At 41.5% G+C, this 19,153-nt stretch overlaps 2 protein-coding genes across 2 annotated transcripts in view; both read right to left on the reverse strand.

Moving 5' to 3' along the window:
* Positions 1-972, reverse strand: part of POLQ (DNA polymerase theta) — a 46,867-nt gene extending 45,895 nt beyond the window's left edge. Inside the window, exon 1 of the mRNA XM_021549058.2 lies at positions 792-972. Within this exon, the coding sequence (XP_021404733.2) occupies positions 792-972 (181 nt within the window). The remainder of the gene's footprint in view (positions 1-791) is intronic.
* A 6,941-nt stretch (positions 973-7,913) lies between these two features.
* METTL16 (methyltransferase 16, RNA N6-adenosine) lies at positions 7,914-17,601 on the reverse strand. Its single transcript, XM_021549002.3, has 9 exons — positions 17,334-17,601; positions 17,051-17,250; positions 14,645-14,785; positions 13,516-13,631; positions 12,618-12,760; positions 11,289-11,358; positions 10,366-10,455; positions 9,286-9,459; positions 7,914-9,195 (listed from the first exon to the last, which is right to left on the reverse strand). Exons 1-9 carry the CDS (start codon positions 17,459-17,461, stop codon positions 8,578-8,580), a joined length of 1,680 nt encoding a protein of 559 aa, XP_021404677.2. The 5' UTR covers positions 17,462-17,601; the 3' UTR covers positions 7,914-8,577.
* Between the last annotated feature and the right edge of the window lie 1,552 nt (positions 17,602-19,153).

Consider the following 19,153-nt stretch of genomic DNA (forward strand, 5'->3'; position numbering starts at 1 on the left):
TTTTTATATTCTTAAAATAGCAACCAGCTATGTTACAGGACAGAATGAAGATGGGAAGGAGTACTGTATAAAACAGAACGGGGTATAGCTTTCTTGAGTAGAGGAAAAAAAGAGAATAACAAATTTCTGATTGGACTAGGAAAGCACGTCTCTCTCAAGTGTACATGGAAACATTGGGCTTCTTCAGCTTTTATCTCATCTCCAATACTTAATGAATAGCTCCATTATCTGGTGGCCACCAGGGCCACAGTGACCCAGAAGCCAACGTTACAAGGACAGAAGGTTTTTGAGCAAACAAGACAGAAATGAATGGCACAGCCCTCCATCACCATGCCTACCCAGAGGAGCACTATGTATTCATTCTGCTTATCTGGATGCAGATGAGCACAGAATGTAATTCCTTCTCTTCCTCAAGCTAAACAAAGACAGATCTTAGAATCTACAATCTCTGTCTAAAACAAATGAACATAATACATCCTGAACTCAAACATAACTCAGAACTTTAATTCAGTTTTATTAATTAGAGAACAGTTCCCAGCAATGGGAATCATTGTTAAATGCAGCTTGCCGTCCATTTGAAACAAACTAAAGCCTGCAGCTTCTACCTACTCATCCCAGTTGCTGAGCTACATAGAACAGTGCTGACTGTCCTCCTAAATCCAAATTTAGGAGGAAGAAGAAAGCTGCTGCATATTCCTATATGGTATGTCTGTCACACACAGAACTCAGAAAACTTTAAGTATCCCATGATTTCACATGCACTCAGAATATGTCAAGCTGTAGTATTTTACCCAGCGAGTCCATTTGGTTTTCTTCTATGAGCCTATTGATTAGTCCATTGGCTTTCTCAATGGTGCAGACAGCAACATCCAGAGCAGAGAAACGTCCAGCAGGAGCCATGCTTCCCATGTAGCCTTCAACTCTCACATCCACCTCCTGAAACAGGGCCTGTTTTCCAAGGATAAAGAACATTATGCCAAGGTTACGACTCTGAAATTCTGACCAATGCCTGCTGGAATCTCATAAAAGCCTGCACCCTACATCTGCATTTTCTAGTACTTTTAATGCCAAATAATCGGATTAAAGCCATATCTCAGCCAGATAGTGACACTTCTTTTCCTCACTGTCATTTTTTATTTCCAAAGCAAGGGCCACAGAGTCCATGTTGCAAGACAGTGTACATAACTAAGTAAAAGATGAGGACCCTTGCCATGTATAAGAAGATCTAATATTAAAAATTTTAGAGAACACACAGTGCAACAGTTTATAATATCAGTGGCTTATGTAAAAAGACACCTTCTTCTTGAGAAATCCTGGGCAAAAGCCAAAATGGAACTCCAAACACAGTGATGACACATCTCACACTGATAGCAAAGAAACAGTAACTTCTCTTCCAGGTCTCGTTACTGGAGTGCCAAAGCTTTGACATATCCCATGCAGCATTAACAAAACACACAAATATTTGCACCTCACAGGTAGGTCACCCTTTGAGTTCAAAACTCAAACCTGATGGCCAAACCTAATGCCAGGAGCAGCAGAACAGAGCACCGATAGTCCTCCAGTTTCACAAGATTAAAGCAAAAACGTGTCTCCATTATCAAGCACTTCAAAGTAGCTTTTGCACTTAGTTTGTAGGATTTCCTAGCAATTTGTAAAGTTAAGATACCATCTCAGTTAATGAAAAAAACAGTCTTAACTGCCTTAAACGCCTGCTGAGTTTGGATTTGGTTTTAGTCATTGTCATTACCTAATGGCAACAATATTTGATATGGAAGTCTTTCAACAAAAATGTGTATGTCTTTAAGAGTGTTCCTACTGTAATTTTATTTTTTAAATAGCTGCAGCAAGGGAGCCAAGACATAGCCATATTCTGGCAGAAAGAAAAACCAGCAAAATCAAATGCAAATTTGAAATCAAATGCACAAAACTGTGGTGGAATACCCCAAGGAAAGCTAAAATATACTTGTATCCTTAAGATGGCATTTACGCCTTCCCTTTGTACTTTTCCTAACATGATTTTCAATAGAAACTTCATTTAAATTTTATATATTATCAAATCAGTGAATAAATGCAAGTAACAATTCTTTAAAAGTCAAAGCTGAAATAAAATGTTTAAATCAACTCTGTAAAATTTTTCCAAGTTTATCTTTTTGGCTAAAAGTTTTATTTTTTTATCTCCAGCTTAGAGCAAATTTTAAATTATCTACAACTTCTTTTTGAAAAAACTCAGCAATTTTTTTCCCCCCAAACTCCATGCTTTTGCATTTCTGTTTAAAAATGTGACCAAATAATTACTACCCATAAATTTACCCTCCTTGAATGCTACTTACCTGCAGGTAACATTTCTTCTCCTTGGCCACAGAGACAAAGGGAAGGATGAGAAGAGCCTTCTTATGAGTCTCCAGGACTCTCTTCAAAATAAGCAATTCTGCAACCAGAGTCTTTCCAGCACTGGTAGGAGCTTGAAAATAAAAAGGGAGTGGGGGGGTTAATTAATTTTTAAAGTTTGAAAAATAAGTCCAAAAGCATCACAAATCTAGCAGAGAAAGCAGTTACTGGAGAACTTGGGGTGGGACTTCTCAGTTGATGTCTCTCACCCACAACCACATTTGCAGTCACCCCATAGAGTCAAGAAGGTTAAAAATCACCTGCCTCTCTTCCAAGTTCTTCATCCTCTCAGTGCTGCTCTAGAACCTTTTTCCCCTGAAGGGTAGACAACCAATTGTAATTTCCTACAGATTTCTAGCCCACCAGTCCTCCTTCTCCTTTTGCATTACTTCCCCTTCTGCACACACAGTCCACACACAATATGTGATTAAAAACGATAAATGAACTGAAAATAAACTAATAGCAAATAACATTCTCAGAAGTATGTACATCTTCAATTGTTGCTATCATTCAGTTCCTAGTTGATAGTCTGTAATAAAAAAGAGTCACCATTAGCTGACTCTTAATTATCAACTTCTAAAGGAACTTGAACAGAGAAAATGGGGCAAAATTCTGTCTTCCCATCTGAAAAGGAGATCATTAAGTCAACTTTGAGGTACAGAAATGGGACTTACCTTAAGATGGCTCCAGAAAAGGATCTTGACCTTTCTACCTGCCAGATCCAAATGTCTCAGCACCAGTAAGTCTTTGTAAATGGCAGTGGAAAAGTTAGGGGGGGGGACTGGTTTTGTCAGATGTTTGCATACCTGAGTAAACGAGGTTCTTCCCCTCCAGAACTTGTCCAAGCATCAGGCATTCTGCTTGCCATTCAAACATCTGCACTACTCCCAGACCATGGTATTTCTCCAGAACTGCTTTGGGAAGACCCCAGCTTGCAAGGAGCAACTTGTCCGCTTGGTCTTCAGGAACATTTACCTGCTGATATTGCCCTTTTGAAGAAGAAAAATAAAATTTAAAAAGTCAAGTATCACCTTTGCATCTGAGGTCAATTAGGTTATACACCCAAATGTCAAACTTCTCTGCAAACTCCTGTATTACAAGAAAAGACAATAAAATATCTGCCCTATATTTTTCAATATTTTGTGTGGATGGTTCACCGTTCTTCAATTCTTCTGACATCTTTTTTATTTCAATTTTTCCTCCTGTAAGATTTTCTACATTCAGTTAATCTCTTCACCAAACTGTTGCCCTGGTATTTGCTTTTGAGACAGAGCAGCCATTACCGATTACATAGTCAAAGAGAGCTTCATCACTGATAATGTAACAGCATTGTTACATTAATTTGCCATCTTATCCTCACCCACACCATTTCCCTTTTAAGAAGTTACTGCTACTGAGATTTCATTAGTTCTCACTGATTACAGAACTGCCCAGTGTTTTCTTTTACAGATGAATGAAAACTACAACCTAAAGCAAACAAGCAGCTCAAGCTACTATGTACAGTGTGTCACATTTCAGTTTATTAACACTGATTAATATCTTCACAACACTGCCAGTTCCTCTAGCTTAATTAAGTTCCTTGCTGATTATTTCTTGTCTTAGTAACACTAAACAACTTTGTGCTGACTACAGGCACTGCCTCCTCCCTCTTCATCTCTGTTTTTCCAAGTCATTAAGAAAACTCAAGCTTTTTATCCCATTCAGGTTTCTGATCCACAAGAATGCCTCCCCTATCACCCATAAATGTAAAAGCATTTTGTAAAAGACCTTGTCAAATTGAGATGAAAACCAAGTAATCATGTGTACTGCCTCTACTGTGCCCGTTCTTCTACTGGTACATTCAAAATATTCTAAAAGAAATTTCCCACTATTGTTGACAGCATAAGGGCAGGCTAGATTAATACTACCAGCCTGCATAAGCAGTCAGCATTTCTTCTCTCATCCCACTAAAAATTTCAACTGCTGCCTTGAGGTTAACCCCAACCTAGGCTGTCATTGCTGCATCATCAGTCTCCTCTACACAGCTTTGCTTCACTTTGTGTAATCAAAGTACCATAAAATACTAAACAAAAATTTACACACCACTGGGAGAGAACAGAAATATGCTACAAAGCAGGACAGACTTCCCAAGAGGAATTCAGAGGAGACCAGAATCATCTGTCCTAAACTGTGACTGTGGTGGTTTGACCTTAGCTGGGCACCAGGTTCTACCCAAAGCTACCCAAAGTCATTCCCCTCCTCAACAGGACAGGAGAGACAAAATACAATGAAAGGTTCATGAGGGAAGAAAAGGACAGGGAAAGACCACCCACCAATTACCATCACAGGCAAAACACTTGACTTGAGGAGAATTAATTTATTACTAATCAAATCAGAATAGGATAATGAGAAATAAAGCAAAAATCTTAAAAACACCTACTCCTCCCTTTTTTTCAGGCTCAGCTGTACTCCAGATTTTCTCTACTTCCTTCCCCCCAGCAGCACAAGGGGACAGGGAATGGGAGTTGCAGTCAGCTCATCACACATTGTCTCTGCCACTCCTTCCCCCTCACAGGGGAGCTCCTCACACTCCTCCCCAGCTCCAGTGTGGGTCCCTCTCACAGGAGAGTTTCCCATTAACTTCTCAAACGTCAGTCCTTCCTGCAGGCCACATTCTTCACAAACTGCTCCAGCTCATGTCCCCCATGGGGTCACAAGTCCTGCCAGCAAACCTCCTCCGGCATGGGCTCCTTTCTCCACAGGTCCTGCCAGAAGCCTGCTCCAATCTGGGCTTCCCACAGGACCACAGCCTCCTTCAGGCAGCCACTCACTCCAGCACAGGGTTCTCCATGAGCTGCAGGAGGATCTCTGCTCCACCATGGACCTCCATGGGCTACAGGTGGATGACAGCCTGCCTCACCATGGTATTCACCACAGGTGCACCACCAAATCTCTGCTGAGGACCTCCTGAAGGACCTCCTCCCACTCCATCTTCACTGACCTTGCTGTCTGCAGGCTGTTTCCATCACAGCTCACTCCTCCAGCTGCAGGTGCCATTACAAAGGCTTTTTTCCCCCCTCTTAAATACATTATCCCAGAGGGGCTACTGAAGGCCTTAGGTCAGTGGCAGGCCCCTGTTAGATCTGGCTGCATTGGCTCTGTCCAACATAGGGGAAACTTCTGGTGGCTTCTCACAGAAGCCAGCAGAAGCTTATCGTCGCCCCCTCCTTGCCATGCAAATTAATACAGTGATTAATATGGCAAAGTTAGGATTCAGAAACAAAAAAAACCCTATGTGATGGGACCTCAAGCTTTTTCCCTAGTGTTAAAACCAACAAATTTCATGCAAAAGATGGAATGAGTAAAGGATCAGGTGATTCAGCTGTTTGAAGATGTGTTTGGAAACTTGTGGCTTAAAGATCTATGTACAAAAGTATACCTGTGATACTAACCTTTTTTTAAATTTACTATAACAATGCTAAGAAACAGTCAAAATTAGGAAGATATAAATTGTTGGTTAAAAGCATCAGGTATTAGATTTCTCAGAAGGAAAACTGAGTGTGCGGCCAGTTAAACAAACACAAGAGTGCTGCTTACTGAATTGTTTTTGGGGAGCTGACTGTGGAAATGTGTACATTTCCTTGTTCCATTCCATTTGCAGAAATTGACAAAATTGTATCTTGCAGAGCATAATCACATCAGTGAGAAGGTATGACATGACTGGAGAAGAGACCGAGCCATGGAAATGCTTTAAAAAGTTACAGAAAAATCACAAAAGAGATGAAACTGAAAGATGCTTTGTAAATATCTTGATTTAAGATGTTGTATACAGTCTTGATGCTGTATGCATCTTGATTTCTCTCTTGATTCAAGAGCGCAATGAGCTGGTAAAATGTATGTATGGCATCTAGAAGCATCACTTTAAGCGTCTGCCTGGCAGCAGGAGCACTTGATATGACACCTGGCCACAAAATGTTTATAGAGACTTGTAGATTGCATACAGAGATATACTGTGTATACTTCTTCTGTATTCTATATGTATTGTTTGATCAATTTCTCAACGCAGGTAAACAAACCTTGTTTGGTACAGCAAGGAGAACGGACGATACCGACTGTAGTATTATGGCAGCACCTAGAGGCCAAGCCAAGAATAAGACCCACCGTTACACGACACACAGCATGCCCCCATCCCAGACCTGCGCACAGAACACACACTTCCTTATTTCCTTCCTCGGCTGCACAGCGAGGGGCAGGGAATCCTGCGATCACCACCCTGCTAACACAAGCAGGCGGCTCGGCTGCGGCCGCTGCCCTGCCGGGGAAAGGAAGGGGCGAAGCGCGGCCCGAGCTCCGCCGCCCCCGGGGCCGGGGCCCCGCGCCGGGAGAGGCTCGGGGGATCCCGGCCCCTTCCAGCAGCTCCCCTCGCTGCACGGCCGAGGGGAGGGGAAGGGGAACGGGGGAGAAGGGCTGCGCTCTGCACGCCGGTACCTGCCGAGCCGCTGCGGCGCAGGGAGAGGTCGAGGCCGGGCGGGGGGCTGAGCACAGCGCGGCGGGGAGCGGCAGCGCCGGGCGGCGCGGCCCGCCCCGCCGTGCGGGAGCTGCCGCCGCGGAGCCCCGCGGCCGAGGCGGCGGCGGCGCCGCTCGGGGAGACGACGGCGCAGCCGCCATCTTCCCGCCACGCCATTCAAACCCGGGCCCGCCCCGGCCGGCGGGCGGGAGCAGGGAACGGGCGGGAGCAGGGAACGGGCGGGGACAGAGAACCGAGCAGCCCGGCACGCCCGAGAAGGGCGGCCGGCAGAGCTGAGGTTTTCTGGTAAAAACGCCGGTCTCCGAGCGTGCGGCAACGCGCGCTGTACCGCTGAAAGGCTGAGGCCATTTAATGAAGGTCTGCTCCAACGCTTGCCTTGCAGGAGAGGGCCCATAGGACAAACAGCCTCGTTTGCTGTTTCTAATATCTCAAACACCAAAAGAGCTTTCAGAGGCTAAAGGATCAGGACTGGTTTCACCTCTCCTCAGCAATGTGAATGTGAGACACAGTTCTACGAAAATTGTGCAGTATCCAAAAAATTCATGTCATTGTCCATCACCCACAGAAGTGTTAAGAAGCATTATATATAAATAAAATAAGGTTTTTCTAAGTTGCTTTTCATTTCAGCTGAAGAGAGCATACTGATCTTTCCAAAATTAAGGACAGCAAAGGTGAACATTGAAGGGAGTATGAACACACACAGTAAATTCCTTATGGACACTTCTTTGTTTTGGGTCTCACACACAGACACACACCCCACTCAGAAAAACTCTTCATGTTCTGTATCTACCTCTCTTCAGATAAATGGATCACAGCTGAGGAGGCTGACTTCACATGAAGCAGGACCGGTGGTCATCATCTCAAACACATACGCACAAAAATTTCTGGCCCTTGAAGAAGAGCATGTGCTCTCATTCCCATTATTAAATCTTAAAATTAAATGGAAGCAAAATTCTTTAAGAATACTCCTGTCATTTTGGACAATTATATCTGAGTAAATGTAAAGGATGGTCTAATGGAAGAGTCAACACATTTTAATAGTCTTTAAATCAAGCAGATCAAAAAGCTTCTTTCATTGTTCAAGTTTACATAACCAGATAAACAGTAGGCTAACAGTAGGCTCTTCTGTGTTTCAAAGCCCAAGCACCAGATAAATACAACACACACTTTTTCCCCAAAGCAGTTATTTTAATGAATTGACACTTGGAGAATGTATCCATGCTGCTACTCTGTTGACCAAAAGTTAGATACATTAAAGGGAGGAGAGGCACACAGAAATCCTCTGCTAAAAACTCCTCACTAACCGTTTCCTGTATTAGTACTGAAAAAATATTGAAGGAAATTTCTACTTAGTAACAATATATATTTCTATTGTGCAAGAAAAAGACCAGAACGAGCACTGCTGCTATTTAAAATGTTCATAGCATAAACATGTTTCACTTCAACATGTAGTTTTACAACTGCAGTATGAAACCTTATCACTTCCTCATCACTTCATGTCCTCCTTACATTTTTGAAAAAGCTATTTAAAATATTAAAGGAGACATCTATCTTCATTCTACTCTTTTTTTTTTTTTTTTTTAAGGGGGAAAACCAGGTTTTGCTATCTGAAATTTTTAATTATCTAAAAATAGTTTACAAAATTTGAGGACAGACCTACTTTACCAAAGTAGGAAAAAGAGCTAACTAGCAACCAGTCTAAGAATTTGGTTCCGTAAGTATGTGCACAGCTGGTTCATCAAGTCTCTGTTCTGTCCTTTAACCCAGTGCATTTCTACCACTACATCATTTCCTTCTTTCTTCACATTCATTAAACACTCAAACAGAAAATCCCCACTAGTTTCTTTAGGGCCTGGCTCTTTTTCTACTGTCAGATTGCTAGCTTCCTCTGAAGGGCAAGGCTCCTCCTTCACATCACCAGAACCTTTTCCAAGTGATGTTTCTCCCTGCTTTGCTTCCATCTCCTCTTTCTTCACAGGATCACTGTGCTCTTCTTTGGCAGCAGACTCCTCTGGTTGCTCATCACCTGCTGTCATCTGGACATCCTCATCAGGTGCCGTAAACCCCATTTCAGAGTCTTCAGCCTTGGGATTTTCACAGTCCGAGTTGTTGCTCACACTCTTCTGGCTGTTCTTTTCCTCCTCCATTGCTTGCAGAGTATCTTCAGAAGCTCGAGGAAGTTCTCGTAATTGCCTTATTCTTTCTCGTTTCTTTCTCCTCAAATGAATCCAGGAGTTTTCAATGGCAGTCACAAAGAGGCTTATTTCATCTTTTCCACATGGAACACGTTTATGTTGAACCTATTGCAGAAAACAGAATTTCATATGATCCTCTCACAGTTATGCTTTCAATTATGACATAGTTTTAACATCTAATACTTCATACTGTACCTTCAGATCAGTGAGAATCTTCTCTACCCAGGCTCTAACCACAGCAATAGCTTCTACAGCATCCCAGCCCATAGCTGCACCTTTGACAGATAACTCTTTGACTGTAGAAGCCAAAACCATGAAGGTAATTGGTTTTCGTGGTTTTTCTAATTTCCTTCTTTTAGAGGGAGGTGACTAGAAGGAGAAAGAAAATAATTACAAGGCTATGCAGCATTAGTGGGGTGACTTTTGCACTCAGAAGACGGTGATTCCATAAGACACAAGGATTAAGAGTGTAACATAAGGCACTAAGCAGTCACTCATATGGCCCGTGCTCCACTTCACCCCAGAGTTTTAGACTCAAACCAGCTAACAGGATCATGCACTTGATGCTAGCCTGATGGACAGAGGGAGTTTATCATCAGGTATTAAGGCAAAAAGCTTCATTCGTTCCATTAAACTGTGAGCTCTCCATGAGCTGAGAAAGTGTGGCTGCTCTTGGGAATAGAGGCCAACTGCCAATATCCATGTTTTGATCCAACTGCACTGAAGGTTTACTTGCATCTTCCTTAAGATTGGTTATCATCTATACCTATATCAAATATACAAACATCCAGATCGAAAAAAGCAACTGGCTCACATTTAAGGTGAACAAGCTCCACTTACATTCATGTAGGCAAGTCTGAGTTAGACGTGGTCATACCTATTTGGTAACAGAATCCACATGTTAAATTAAAACTGAGTTCTCAGAGGGAAGTTTAAATTCAAATCCAGCCCCAAACTTAGAATATTTTTATTGCTACAAAACTGCTACTTGAGGTATGTTATAAGGTATTTGATCCTTACTTTCACTGAAACCCACAGGAAGTTCTAGAATGGCTTCCTTTTTCCACCCTCAACAAGGGTCATTCATGAATCACATGTCACAACTGCTAACAGACTAGCAGCCATCTAAGAAATTCCACTGTCCATACAGCCCAGCACATCCAATATTCCAGTCTGAAGAAGAACAATTTGTATCACAGCAGTTATAGCTCATTAGCCCCTTCCTCAAGTAAGAGGCACAGAAAATCACAAGCAAACCAGAATTAAGCTACTTACAGGTACTTGCACATCATCATAGAAACTCCAGGCCAGTGCCCATCTCATGGTGCGTCCCTGGCAGAATTCAGTGTGAGTGACTTTAGGAACCTATGCAAAGAAGCAATACGTTATTTCAGATTAATAAACAACATTGTTTTACTGCACACGTTTTCAAACAAAACATATTTTCTCATACACAAATGGAGATTCTTTTTGACATGGCTCAGAGGTGTCAGGTCCCTCTCTCATTTCTCTCCCTTTACTAAGACTGAGGTACAACAGTTCAAGGACAGAGAAGGAAGATCAGATATTTTGTATCTAGCTCATCATCTGCTTTTGGCAATTCATCTTTCTGGGAATTTTTTTGACCATGCATTCTCTTTCCTTCCACTGTATACACAGACAGATCTTGTAATTATTCTCTTGTGTGGGAATTAATGAAGAGTATGCTTCCTCCAAAAAGCCATCCAAAAGTTCTTTGCACAGCCCTCTTTAATGAGAATAGTAGCACAAGGTTCCATTTTACTTAGTGCCTAATTGAACACAAACAAAACAACACTGACACTTAAATCATGTTATTATTTCTTTTATCAACCAAATTGCTAGAAAGCTAGATTTTTTGTTGTTGTGTTGTTTTTTTTTACTACAGCCTTATTGCAGCTATTTTAAAGCAAAAACCCTGAATCTTCTAGAATGAAGACATACTCCAACATGTGCTAAAGACAAAACTTTGGAGATAATATTTGCTACTTATCTGTCAGTTTTGAATCCATAATAGTTAAACCTCAGTTGTTTCCCTAACAAGGAATTCCAGCTCCTTTTGGTAACAAAAACTCTGTGAAATACTTCAACAATAATTACCCACATACATTGAAGCATACTATAATCTGTATAGAACACAAGCAGGATATATATATATAGGGACTTCTATGCATACTCACCCCCTGGATTCGAAGTTCTTCCTTCAGTGGTGCTAAACTGCATTTCTTCCCCAACATACAACTGTACCATCTGCAAAGCACACATTAAAAAAGTGTTTAACAAATAGAGGTCAATTGAGAATGGCAGCTATTAATAAGAACTACGTGTATTAGAAAGCTGAAAAAACAATACAAGATTAAAAAACAAAACAACAACAAAAGAAGTCACACTTAAACAGAGTGAGTAGAACATAGTACAACAAAATTCAGAACAGAAGGTCCAAAGACAGACTGGACAGGGATATCTTTTTGAGCCTTTAAGAAATACATTAGAAGTATTTTAGAAACAACACATGAACAATGAGCAGTCTTGTTTCAAATAGTGACTTCAGTTACGGGACAGATGTTACACCTTACAAGAATTTGTTTCAACTTCTCCCCTTTCTTTGGAGAATGAATCAGAACAAAAAGGAATAACCAACTATTGGCAAGTAATCGTGCTCAAAAGCAGACATAATGAGTTGTCACTTGTGCTTACTCATATCTTATCCAGGTTTCCAACACATAACAGATATGTGGAAAAAATCAGGGAAAAAAGGGGAAAAAGTTATTTTCCCACTTCTAGTGAAGCTTACCATTCCACCCAGCTCTACATCTTCAGAATCTCCCAAACATTACTTTAGATGAAGCTATGTTCTTCATCTAAATTATTATTCAAGCTTTACAACCTCATCTTCCACATTTTTTTGACGACTGGATCCAAAAAAGCTTATTTATAAATACAACACATTGAAGTAAAAAGATTTCCCAGTTATCAAGGGACAGTTTTGTCCAACACTGGGGAAGTGAAAGTCCGATGACATAGTCAGAAAACTGAAGACATGCCATCTGTTTCAAAATAAGGTCAAAACAAGGTCTCACTATGGTTTTTATTGCAGCTTATGTTCATCCAAGACAGCATTCAGTACAACGGTGTCCTTTAGCAGGCAAAGCTGCAAGTTATCAAAATTCAGCCAGGAAACATAACTAAGCAATATCATAAAGCCTCTTCCATCCCAAAAATCCTCAAGAATGAACCCTGATCTGTCTCTTATCAGGTACTTGTGCTAATTTTGCTGCAAGCCATAAATGTCACTTGTACAGGCTTTTTTTGTCTTCTGCCTTTAAATACCTCCAGCAATAACTTCCAATTGCTTCTCAGGAACAATTGGATGTGGAAGTATTATCAAACAAACTGAGCAGATATCACTGGACCATAGGTACTAAAAATAACACTGTTGCACGACTTCTGCCAAAGATAAAGATAAAAGGTGTTTGTTTGGGTTTTTTTGACTGGAACAAAACACTTACCGTAACCTCTTTTTAAGCTGGAGACTATCATGAATAATTCTTTTGACAAATTCTAGTTCCCCTCCCTCAGCCATGATTTCTGTGATCCCTCCTGTATTTACAGAGCTGGGAGGTGGACGCCGTGGATTTCGAGAATTAACTCCCTGGATTAAAAAACAAAAACATTTGACATGAACATTTAATGAAATGTTATGCTGCTTTGTACACTGCTTCCGGCCTTAATCTTTAGGGGGCAGCAAGCACCACCATCTCTACTTATCCTACCCCCTTCAGAACCATGGATAACAAAGATCTACTCAAAATAAATATACCTGAGAGAATTCCACACAATCTCAGATCTAGTTAAGGTACTTCTCACATCAGGATTCTGCCAATATGAAATATGTGGTTCCAATACATATAAGACATGCTAAGTGCATCTATGCAATTACAATCTATAGTGCTTAAATTAAATTTTAAACGTTCTTTTCTACTGCCCTGCATTATACATTTCTGACTATATTCAGTGGGTATTGCACGACCCATATGACACTGTCTACATGACTAAGGAAATGAAATATACAGTTAAGCAAAATTCCAGAACTAATTCTTCTGTACTACAGAGGTGCCTGTTATGCAGCAAGCACCAGATTTCAGATTTACTAACTGTGTACTTTCCAAACTCTTTTTCTAAGACACTAAGAACTTGTGAAAGAATGCTAGAGCTCACTCTCTACTTTTGGAGGGGTAACAGTTAAGTTTTCAGAACTCCATATGGGGCTGAGGAGGGAGAAGACTTAAATGCTATTAATGATGATTTGGGATTTTTCACTCAACCTTGCCCAAGCCAAGAGGTTAAACTGTTGCTACCTTTTCACTGACTACTGAAGTAGGTATAACACACAGTTTGTTACCTTACCTTAGCCTCCAGCTGGTTGGCAAAAAAGGGAGGGTTGCACATGCAGAAATCATAAATGATCTCAGATTCTTCTTTCAGTGCATCCATTAGAAGAGTCTTCTGTGGTACCTTAACCACTGTTAGAAAAAGTGAATTTGGTCAGTAAGGAACTTCATATTTTATTTAACATGCTATATACATTATACATTGCATAACACCTGTACTTTCTAAACAATGCTTTCTACAAAAGAGATGTAACAAATATCACCATGCAAATAAAGATTTCAGGTCAAGGAGTGACATACAAACAGCCTGTATGCTTATACATAGCAGTAGAACCACATGAACCCGTTTAGAACAACAAGGACTACCTGAGTTATACCAAGGTCTCCAACACAACCACAAATGTGCTTTAAGCCCTTACAACTACAGGCACTAAAGCTTCACATTAAGCCTGTTCCTTTGCCAGCTGCTTTTCCAGTATATTGAAACACCACCAGACCACTAAAAACCAGTGGCAGCAGTGACAGAAAACTCTCATTGCTCCACACATCAAGTTCTGCATCTTCAAGACTGACATGGACAACAGATTAAGACAAGTTGTTCAAATGGATGCTTCCAAAAGTTTTTATTCAGAGCTCATAAATGGACCTGTGATTTTCACTACACTGAGTTCCTTCAGAAAATTTTCCAAGCTCATTCCCAGACCAAGTCTGGCATACTGCCTCTGCTACCACAGGCAGTGTCAGGACTTCATTCAAGAAGTGAGGATGAAGAACTCCCTGTACAAGATACACCTCTGTGGCAGTGTCATGCAATTATCCAAGGGGAGCATTCCAGGTCTCCTACAGGCAGAAATAGCCCAAACACTAAGAAATACTTCAGTAACAGACAAGGGATACAAAGATAAAAACACCCCGGGGTGAAGTTTAACTTTCAGATTTTTGTAAGGAAGAGTATTTCTCTACCCACACATCCCATGCTAGACAAGGCAGCTTTTTGGCTTAAGCATACACTGACTTCAGCAAATATTCTGCTCCAGTAAAAGTAATTGAGCATGTATTTGGAAGGAATACACATTCTGATACACCACTGACCATGGCAAAAATATGCCACAACATTCATACCTAAATACCTTACTACATTGTACCTTTTATAAGATCAGACAAGTTATTCTGTTCCACATTCTTCTTGGCGTAATTGAAGCACATGTCATCCACTTCTGTTGCAAGGAAATACCAGCCATTCAAAGTTGCTCCAAGTAATGGGTATATACAGGATGCCCCTGTCCCTGCAGAAGTGACAATCCATAAAAAAGGTAAAATAAGTACTTGTGTTCTATGCAGTGTGATTGTTAACTATGTACTTATTACACCAAAAATAACTAACTTCAAGAAAATGGTGATTATTGGTCATCTACTACTCAATTCTTTAGTGAACCTAATTTTTGTAATTTGAAAAATAGCATTGTCAATATGCACTTTTATTAAAAGAAAGAATTTAATAATCTGTAATAATTTTTCTAGTAAACTATCAGCTTTGGTTTAAGCTATTTTTCTTCTATATTACAATGGTTAATTTATATAAAGAAAGCCAAATACATTCTGGCTTTGCTAAAACAAAAATACTACCACAAATAAATGTCTCTTCTTCATTTTTCTATCATCTATCACAAATAATTTACTTTGATGCATACAACAACCACAAAGAAAAAATCTGTTCTACAAGACTGTCTTTCTCTAATGTCCAAAACTATCAAAGAAACCTAAGTGTCTATTAAGATATTCAAAAAGAGAGACAGACAGATAAAAACTTGGTAAAAGAAGAGAGATGTTAGCACAAAATACTCATGGCATACCTAGGTGATTAAATTATAAATGACAACCAAATTTAGGATTAAAGGGAAAGGATACAAGAAAAGGGAAAGCTATCCCACCACCACCAAACTAGAGTTTAGACATATATTTGGAATCTGTTACACTGACTTATTGAACCATCAATAACTTCATCTGTCAGTACACAACAGCAAGGGGTTACTTCTAGCACTTCTGTCAAGTCCCTTTTGGCTGACTTCCTGCTTTTCCAAAGCTGAAACATCAAAGCTCATGCAAACTCAAACTGAAGATTTTGCAGTATTGTAGAGGACTTGGAGGATCTGTCTTTTCTACCCAGCCACCCACGGTGATGAAGCTCATAGAAATAATTTTCAAAAATGAAAACTAATATCAAATGCACAGAAGCTGTCTAAGAAATTTCAAGTTACTAGAAGTTATTGTGAACACACAGGTGATGGTACAAACCTGGTACCCAGCACAATTCCAGCTAAAAAATACAAGTCAGTAAATTTCAGGAGAACAAAAAATTCCTTTACAAAAAGTCATGCTAGCAGATGCCAAGAAACATAAAATCTGGCACAGTAACAGAGATTACTGAACCTCAGTTTTGAGGAATTCAGTTACTTTAAAGTTTTCATGTCAAGCATTAAAACAAGTTACAAAGGAAATTGCTACTTCTCTCAATTTCATTTTAAGGTTTCTTCAGCACAAAACAGTCTTTGAAATCAAGCCTCTGAAACTGTAAAGGAAGAGTCTATTGACAAAAAAAAAGATGTGAACTAAATTCAAATGTACCATCACTAGTGCCTTTTAAATAATTCATACAGAATTACCAAAAATTTGGAATCCAAATGCCAATTTTATTATCTGCGTGTGGAAGCTCTTATGGAGCTTGCCTTTCTTTTATTTCCAGTGAAAACCAAATTATGGCCATCAGTGTACATCTCACAAATACACACCTCTGCTGTTGACATTTATCTGCTGCCTAAACTGAATATCATCCTCATGTTTCCCAATAATCCAGACTGAAAATGGACAGTATCATCCATCTGCTGATGCCTGGTCCAACTTAAAAGACATTTTGTTCTCAAAAATAAACAAGAAATCTTTGACCATCTACAACCAAAACACATTTACCTTGGTTTCTAATTTAGCCTCTTTTACAATTCAGCTCAGATATGTAACTGCATTGAAATAAATTAAAATAAAAATTGAAATATAAAAAGGACAGATCACTCACTTGTCAAATACACCTATAACAACAGGAAAAAATGTTATTAAGTGGAACATCAAAAAAAAAATTCTATGCAACTCACAAACTCTCTGGTGCAGACATTCAAAAGCAAAACTAATAAATTAGCAGCAAAACACAATTTGCTAGTTAGAACACTGAGAAGAAATACTTTTTAGATCCTTAGAATGACATTTTTGCCTGCATTTCTAGAAGCAGTTTTTGTATACCACACAGAGCTGCACTCAAGGCCCTGAAAAGCCACATAATTGTGTTCCACGACTGTTCCTGTGTTCCTGCAGAGAAATCCTGCCCGCCCAGGAGGCACACGAGACACCTGTGGAGCGCAGAGTGCCTCCCACCGCAGCGAGCACACACCAGCTCTTTGTTCCTTAAACCTGACGTTTTCCCCTGCCTGTGCAACGAACTGTATCTGCTACTGTCGCTGATGGTGGTAAATAAAGATTTAAACATTAGCTTCGCCGTGTACCTATGTCAATGCCTCGTCTCAGGGTTTGCTTCTCAGCATCCCGGTGGCCGATGAGATCCTCCACCCAGTGGATGTAGTTCAGCCTCAGAGGGACGGTGGGAATGAGCCTTTCCACGGGAATGTCGATCGTCAGCCCGAAATCCTCCTTCAGGAGCGTGCACGTCAGAGCCCTCACGGCCTCGGGATCCTTGAAGTTCAGGCTGAAAGGCACAAGCGGGGCTGTCGCGGGTGCCCGGGGCGGACACACAAGGGGCGCCCACCCGCCCGTCCCGCCCGGCCGTACCTCACCCTGCCCGCCAGGGTGGTCTGCACGTGCTGCTGGAACTCGGGGTACTTGCCAGCCAGATAGGCGAAGTCGGGGGGCTTGTCCTTGTAGCGGTTGCGGGCGTGCATGGACTTGCTGAGGGCCATGCCGGGATGTGTGTGCCGGGATGTGTGTGCCGGGATGTGTGTGCCGGGATATGTGTGCCGGGATGTGCGGGCTGTGCCGGGAGCGCGGCGCGGGATCACGGCCGCACCCCGCGCGGGCCCGCTCCCGGCGCGCACCGCGGCCCCGCGGGCCGTACCAAGGCGCGGCGGGACGCGGGGGGGGCGGCCCCGATCGGAGCCGCGCCCGCCGCCGCGGCGAGGGAGGTGCCACTGCGGAGGGGGAGAAGTGACTGCTGCGCTTCCATGGGATCCTGGAATGTCATGGGTTAGAGGGGACTTTAAGGATTATCTAGTCCCAAACCCGCTGCCAAGGGCAGGGACACCTCCCACTGGACCGGGCTGCTCAAAGCCTCGTCCAGCCTGGCCTTGAACGTGGCCAGGGTTCACCCACAACAGCCCTGGCAACCTGTGCCAGTGCCTCACCGCTCTCACTGTAAATAATTCCCACCATCCAGCCTAAATTCCCCTCTTTCGAATTACTTTTTGCCCTATCACAACAGTGACGACGAGTCCCTCTCCAGCTTGCCAGTGCCCCCTTCAGAGCCTGGAAGCTTGCTGGGAGGTGTCACAAGTTTGTCCAGGATGAGCAGACCCCATTCCCTCAGCCTGTCTGCGTACGGGAGGTGCTGCAGTCCTCTCATCAACATCGTGGCCTCCGCTGGACTTGCTCCAACTGTTCCATGTCCTCCTCATGCTGCGGGACCCCGTCCAGTTAAAATGTTCTATATACAGGGATCATCACTTCAGCGTTAGATACTCAATGAGTAACGAGGACAAATAAATGAAATTACATAGACAGTTGTGTTGTTCTGGTGGCCGCTCTGTCCATGCAGCAGCATGAGGAGCCTCCCCTCCCATCGTCACATATATTCCCCACCTAAGTCACCTTCGTTACCTTGAAGAATTTTTCAGCATTCTCAGAAACAGCTCACAGCCATGGATTTCTGCAAAATGCCTGCATGAAGCCACTGGTAGCCAAGCAGTGGCTTGGGGCCTGCTGCTTTTGGCTCATCTTGTGCCACAGGCTTTGCAACACATGGATTTCAAATGATGTATTGAACAGTTTGAGATGGGAAAAAAAAAACAAGGCTTAGACATCATGCCTGGAAAAGATTTCTGAGAATTTCCCCACTTCAAGCACTTTCAATATACAGCATGTACTTCTAATAATTATCATACTGTTGTACTTGTTGAACATAAATTATGAAACAAAATATGTATTACAGTGAGCTTTGTACTACCTCCGATTAAAAAAAAAAACAAACCAACAACAATATCATCCTCAATTAAAATAGGATGTAGGCATAGAAAAACAAAGTCTCAAACTGGGAATTAAAACTGACGTCAGTTCCTCGCTTTGTCATTGATGGTCAGGAACTTCCATGTTTCACTTAAGAAACTTTCAAGTAAAATAGGAGTAGTCCTTCCTTATTTAACACGGTGCTCCAGTTCCTCAGACAAAAACATGTAAGATTAACATTAAAGTATAATCTATTATTATTCTATTATTTAAAGATATTTTCCTGTTTAAAAAGCCGGATACAAATCCAAATGACTCATTGTATGTTGCTTAAAAATTCACTCTAAATGTGCTGGCATTCATATTTTTGAATATCTAAGACCTGCAAGTGGATTTCATTTAGGTCCTACTTCCTGCCTTCAGCTAGCTTCTTG

Source organism: Lonchura striata, chromosome 2 (assembly GCF_046129695.1).
Source record: "Lonchura striata isolate bLonStr1 chromosome 2, bLonStr1.mat, whole genome shotgun sequence".
NCBI classification, from domain to species: domain Eukaryota; kingdom Metazoa; phylum Chordata; class Aves; order Passeriformes; family Estrildidae; genus Lonchura; species Lonchura striata.

Bases quoted from the DNA above. Each gene is read 5' to 3' on its own strand.
- METTL16 (XM_021549002.3), bottom strand. From the start codon at position 17,461: ATGGCCCTCAGCAAGTCCATGCACGCCCGCAACCGCTACAAGGACAAG. The intron at 17,251-17,333 runs GTACGGCCGGGC...TGTGCCTTTCAG, and splicing joins ACCCTGGCGGGCAGGGTGAG to CCTGAACTTCAAGGATCCCG. The intron at 10,456-11,288 runs GTGAGTATGCAT...TTCTTTGCATAG, and splicing joins AAGAACTTCGAATCCAGGGG to GTTCCTAAAGTCACTCACAC.